We start from the raw sequence: 6,888 nt of genomic DNA on the forward strand, positions 1-6,888 counted from the left end.
TGCTTCTAAATATTCTGCTTTTGTTACCGATATAGTTCAGACAATGACAAAACAAATGCTAGAGGAAGTTATTAAAAAAAAAAGAAGAATAGTCTTATGTATATTTAAGTGGGTATCTAACATTTTAATTCCATAAATCGTACCTGTTGTGCAATTGTTACATAGGTCTCCAAATGTGCAGAAACATATGTTATACAGCAAACATGTATTTTCCTTTTAAAACAACATGAAGTTTGCAAGCCATGCTTTCAGATAGTGTTCCACCCGTTCAACAGATTCTTTCTTGCAGGTGACATGATGCTAAGAAGTGCAAGAGTAACAGACTTCCTGTCATGGAAATTGAGAACTTTCTTAAACCTAATGTAGTATCACATATCAAATGAAATACAGTCGGCACCGCCTAATCGGAATAGTGATAAATTGGGATGTCTGTTTAAATGGGATACAACTCTGGGAGACGGTTCTTCCCAATGCTATTTATGTCATTTAATTGGGACGTCAGTTCATTTAATTGGGATACAGTATTTTCAAATGATGAACGGAGATCGCTTTTCAAAGCAAGACAGGTTCACGTAGCACAGTGCAGTGAGTATGTGATTACGCTGTGACTTGCATAAATTGCGTAAACCACGTTGAACTCTTGAAGGAGGAGGAGTCTCCTGTGGTTTCTCAGGCTGCTGTTGCAAAGTTGCCGTGTCAACATTGCAGGTGCCTCACCTTGTCATAAAATGCGATTCGATTATTTTTTCATTTCATGTAGAAATAAAAAACAGTGATTAATTTTGTTTAGGAATAAAAAAAAAAACATTGACTTGAATTTAAATGATGTATTTAACATTTAATCATAATGTGATGTGATTTCATTCTTTTTCTTTTCATTAAGAAACAAAAAAAGTGTGACTAAGGTTGTCTCAACTGCCTCTCGTTTAACGGACAGCTGATATTCGGGATATTCATGTATTTCTTTCAAGACCGCACCATTGAGACTTATGCATCTAATGGAAGTGCAAAACTGGAAAGATTTGTGGAATTCATTTGTTTGCTACCATCACTTTTTGTGCACAAATCTTATTTCTGCTAGACATGTGCTTACCTCCAAAGCATTCTGTACACGCTGTTTGTTGGGGGCATGCCTTTTCAGACCACTTGTTGCTGGAACGGGGTCATTACTTTGGCTGTGGCCATGTCCAGACAACAAGCTGTCACTGGGCAACAATGTCTCTGCCCACAGCCGACAGACACTATCCTTGCAGCAAGTGACCAGGACATTACATACAGAGCCCCTGGAGGGAAGGAGAATGTTATTAAACCCCTTATGAAACAGATAAGCATTATATAATTATGGTGACGTACATTTTAAGACAATTCCAAAATGACTAATTGTTTCCCAGTTCAAAGCACTATAGTACATAAGGCCTAAAGGCGTCAAATGGGCAAAAGCAAAGATTTATCAGACTGAAACAGTGTGTGCCTTACAGTACCAAAAGCTGCACCTGTACTGGACAGCCATAATCATGTCCCTGTCCCTGTTAATATTTACTTCTTATCATTTTACAGTCAACTTCTGAACTGGTAACTAATCTAAGCCTTATATACAAAAAATTCACAATGTCACGTGTCAGACAGCATACCAATGTTAACGTCTGACCAATATTTGTATTGGGAGTTCAAAGCTTTAATCCCAAGTTAAACATGTTAACACAGTAGAACATGTCATATGCATTCCTTTTTATTAACCGATGGACCTCAGGTATGTGCTTGCAAATACAAAACGTACAGTGTATATTTAGATAAAAAAGTTGAGAAGTAAATCTACAAAAATTGGAGAAAGTGTAATCAGATTGGCTAAGGAATATGGCTTAAGGTAGTCAACAGAATCAGAACTAAAGCAAAGACAAAGATAAAATTCAGAATTAACGGTACACTGCTGTACTAAAGTAAACCTACGGTTTCACAGTAGCCTACAATAAGAACTCTGTCTAAACTGTACCGGTATACATGTAAACATGCATCATACTGCACTGGAACCAAGTCATTTTGAAATGATACAGTAGGTTTCATAAAACCATACAACATCTGTTTTACTGACCGTGGCATATATTTACTTGTTTTCCTCCATGAAAACCCTGTAACTGTGCGCGGATGGGCCAGGTACACAAAGGAGTAGTTCACTTCTCCCTGTGCTGCATTCTCTGGAGGGCTATTAAGTGATGTCACTCCAGACTGCCAGCTGCTGGTATGGTACCACACCTTCACCAGGCAGTCATCCTGAAAACAAACATATTACCCTGAGTAACTTTCTCTGGTGTCATATCAAATCACAATGGAGGGAAAATGTAAACATCTTACTTAATAAACATATACTCATATTTTTTATATATATATATATATATATATTTTTTTTACTGTATTAAATTAAAGGGACACTTCATACATTATCTTCTACATTTTCTTAATCCAGTTTCCTACATGTTTAATATCCTATTATGTAAGTTCTTTAAACAACGATCTAGCAGTAAAAACACAGAATGATAGAGGAGGCTGCACAGTCCTTTAAGAAGACTATTTAACCAACTAGAGAAAATATCGAAAAGGTAAAAAAAAAAAGGGTTTTTTTTTTATAAAGCGAAATATTTTATATATATACACACACACACAGTATATCAGTATATAGACACACACACACAGCAGACAATTAGTACTACTTTTTTTGAAAGGATTTTTTTTACAATTAGTACTACAATTTTTGAAAGGATCTAATATGATGTATAATTCATTACATTGGGTGAATAAATCCTCCGTAAGTAAATTAGCTGATCCTAGAAGTCTCCTGTAGCAGTAATGAATCATTGAGAAACTTCAACAGTCAAAACCATGTCCTATAATGAGTGCACTTATTTCAAAACTGCCTATATAACGAGACACTGGTGTTTTTGTGAACAACGAAGTGGTACTGTGTTGTACAAATGACCAATGACTAAAATACATGCCCCTGCTTTTTACAAGTTATTCAAACTGTGTTGAAGCTTTCCTTGTGACAAATCCTTACTGTTAACCCAATTCAGTCAGGTTATCATTGAGCTTTGTTGTTTTCAACTTTAATTTGGTTACTTTTTCAACGTATTTTAAGTCACAACTTTACAATATAGTGTTTCTAATAATAACCCTATAACCATCAAAATGGTAACATCAACCCTGAAGTAATGAATCTTGCTTTTTAGAACACCGAAAGGTACTTTTTATTAAAATAAATAAATGAAATAAATCTCATCTAAGAACATGCCAACAATATTTAAATCCCATCCGTTTGTATATTGAAGTTAATGAGATGCAAATAACGTTATACAAAAAACAATTAAGGACATTTGTATGCAGCAAACAGAAAAGCGGTTTCTGAGCAATCTTCATTAAAACAAACATCATGAGAAGCTATATAACCGAGAAAATATTTCATAACATTTAGTATCATGGGGTTTCCATGCAAGTATTTTTTTTTTTTACACGAGAAAAATATCTCGTGTAAAATGCTTTTTTGGGTTTCCGTTCGCTTAGTTTATTTTAGTCGAGTAAACCGTGCTTTTCACCCGACGTCATGCAAATGAATGGGAAAGGTGGGGGTTGATATGTAAATTAGCTATGCGTAAAGTACTCGTGCTGTTTTTTAAGATTACTAGTGACGTTTTGTGAAAATGTGGTTTCCATGCGCAGAGAACTGGTACACGAGTGAATCTAAGCTGCTGTAATAAAGCAAAATACCTTGTGCCTGGTTGGTTAATAATGTGTTTTACTGCTCTTGCCCAAATTGTTTTTCAAATGTCATTAGTGGGGTGTCATGTCGTTAGTAGTGAATACTGTTTCAACTAATTTATCATACGACTCATTCATTAAAAATGAACTCGGCGGTATAAAATGAAACTGACCAACAGGTATTGCAGATCACCATGGCTGAAAACCGACGGAGACATTATATATATTTCCCTTTCATTCAGGCAATACAGCATGTAGGGGATTAGGTGATGCTGCGTATACTACCCTGGCTTAGAAACCCTACCCGTCTGGACGGCTGACAGCTGCTGAGGAAGCATTCAACACCATGCTTGGGCAAATATGGGTAGTGGGCACTTGAAAGGGAGGTGGCAGATACTGTTGAAACGGACTGAAGTGCAGCATTAGTTTGTTCCCAAAATTGCCACTGCCTGCTGTATCCTGAACAAACTCTTGTCAACAACAAAATGAGGTGTTCAGGAATCAGTGGCTGCCTGTGAGACAGACGGGGAAGGTTACCAGTGTTGACAAGTCTCTCGAGAAACAAAAGCGGCACTGCCTTTCAAAACAAGCGCAACTCATGTTAGAGTATGGGTGTTTATGCAAATTCCAACCCGCGATTCTCAAAAAACAAGCCCAAACCCGCTTATTATAATCGGACTTAGCAACTGTGAAGGTTACCTCAGCCGCCAGTTTCAACTGGACAGCAGCGATCTGAGGAGGCTCGTGCTGTCAGAGATTCTCTCCTTTCTTTTAAGTTGTGTTGGATTTACTGTTGTGTTACATATTAATGATGCAAACAAATAAAACACAATCAATATGTTCATTTGCAATTTTATTTGGTCAGTTCTGAGAGGGCATCAACAACTTGTTGGATATTGTTGCACTGTTTTGGGCGATCGAGCTGGCACATGACATCCAGTTCACCAACTATATTTATTAACGTGGAGGGCAGACACGCGTTGTCTTTGGACATAGCTGGGATCAAACAAAAGGATGGGAATTAATTCAGTTAGACATTTAAGCAGCTCACTTTTAACTTTAGCGTAGTTTTTACTGCAAGGGTATTCTCAAACAGCTGCTTTAATACTATAACAAGGGCATAACGCAGGTTCATGGTAAGTGGTTTTATACAGAACTGTAAACCCACAAGAGATATACAACATGACAGTCCAGACACAGCAAAAAAAAAAAAAAAAAAAGCCACCTGCATTACCATTAAGGTGAACTACACCACTGCTAACCATAAAATCGCCCATCAGCCACTACTGTCTGCCGTCTTGGGATCCACAGTACAACTGCTCCCTTGCAATATTTATAGTTAAGGATAAACACGCTCATTAACATTTACACGTGAAATGCGTGTTTCAATGCAAAACTGTGCGTGGATTTTCCTGTGTGTTTCGACATTTACACAAGTAAATGAGATTAACCCCCTCCCTCTCTTTGGCCGTTTTTTTCGGCCACAAACCTGATTTAAACGAGTAATTCTCCAAAACGTGCACACGCATCGCCATTTCACGTGTAAATTAACCCGCACAGAACCCTCATGTATGTTGTCAAAAGCTATTGTTAAACATTTCAATCTGTTGAAGGCAACAGCAGTCAATAAATGGAAGAGAATTTCAAAACACTAAATATGAAAGTAATTTACTTCCACAGGTCGCAAGGCAATCAAGTCAGCAGATGTAAGCTTTGTCATCAATTGTATTTTCTATAAAAGGTTTTCTGGAGTCTCATGATAAATCAGTCTTCATTATGAAGCTACAATTAGTCTCAACAGACTTTCTGATTTATTTCTGGGATTTTTAATATTAAAGTGTAAACTACACACACTATTAATCCTAGATCCCCGACTTTGTTTGGATGGAAGCAAGCTGCCCCACCCTGTTATGTTTATTGGATCAGGGATCTTATGCATTCCCTTAAATTGGAAAAAAATCAAGTTCACACTAAGGGGTTGTACTGGAAACATTTTTAAAGCATGGCAACCCTTTTTTTCCCCATGTTGACAAACTCATGACTGTCCTCTCTTCCGTAATTCTAACTTAAAGGAACCAAATGTGATTCATTCTCTCTCTCTAATTTAGTGTAACAAGTATTTATCACTGTCTACCTTGTTAATTTGTAAAAAAAAAAAAAAAAAAAGTTTAAAAAAAGCACACTCTATCAAAACAATTACCAAAAAAAACACCCCACCATTTTAAAATTCTGAATGACTCATTATCAACTTCCTTTCCATCCAAGAGTCATGAAGTTATTTGAATTGCCCTCTGTAAATATGCTTTCTACAAAAAAAAAAAATTATTGACAGTCTTTTGGCCAAGAAAGCTTACAGGGTCTGAATGATTGAAAATTAACATTTTAAAGTGGATTCTGTGTGGTCTGAAAATCAATTCCCTACATCACTACATCCTTGATGTTCTACAGCTATGGCCAAAAGTCTTGTATCACCCTATAGAATTAACTAATGTTGCTTCAGTAGAATGAAATCTGCTGAATAATGTTACAATTTACATATTGAATTACATACCACTTTGTAGTTTTCCATATTCTTCAGGAAAAACTGAGAAGTGTGACATTTCGAAATCTAACATGAAATACTGTATTACTATTATGGATTCCGGTAGACTTCATTTTGTAGTTTCTTTGATTACATCATGTTAAATAAAAGATAAACAAATGATGTTCATATAGTTTTTTTTTTTTTAAATGAATGTCTCAATCTAAAAATTCTAGGTGATGCAAAACATCTGGCCATAGCTGTACAGTTTCACCTCTCTTCACTGGTTTAGATTTCCATTCTGCATTAGCTTTAGCAGTCTTATTGTGCTGAGAATGAATGGATTTACAACAAAGTCCCATCAGGACAGAGACTACTATAAATTTGCAGGGAATATTGACCGTAGTTCAGAATTTAGTTTAATTTAATACTTCAGATGACATTGACTTTCGCTCTTTCAAATCACACAACAACTTCTGCTTCTGCTTTCAAGACTGTGTTTACGTGTGCTAACTGTGGGGCAAGGGCTGCTATCACTGCTGCAATTTATACTCATACATTTTACACAAGTGCATACCACTGGAGCCATTGTGCAATTCTTGAGGAGGAACACTGTAGTT

At 36.4% G+C, this 6,888-nt stretch overlaps 1 protein-coding gene across 5 annotated transcripts in view; it reads right to left on the bottom strand.

Annotated features, from left to right (window-relative positions):
- Window positions 1-6,888, bottom strand: part of LOC117426775 (dmX-like protein 1) — a 78,639-nt gene that overhangs the window by 42,515 nt on the left and 29,236 nt on the right. For all 5 annotated transcript variants that reach the window (XM_058992619.1, XM_058992618.1, XM_058992614.1 and 2 more), the window contains exons 8-9: window positions 2,090-2,268; window positions 1,094-1,283 (exon numbers count right to left, since the gene is read on the bottom strand). In XM_058992619.1, the coding sequence (XP_058848602.1) occupies window positions 1,094-1,283; window positions 2,090-2,268 (369 nt within the window). The remainder of the gene's footprint in view (window positions 1-1,093; window positions 1,284-2,089; window positions 2,269-6,888) is intronic.

This window comes from Acipenser ruthenus, chromosome 2 (genome assembly GCF_902713425.1).
Source record: "Acipenser ruthenus chromosome 2, fAciRut3.2 maternal haplotype, whole genome shotgun sequence".
Taxonomy (NCBI): domain Eukaryota; kingdom Metazoa; phylum Chordata; class Actinopteri; order Acipenseriformes; family Acipenseridae; genus Acipenser; species Acipenser ruthenus.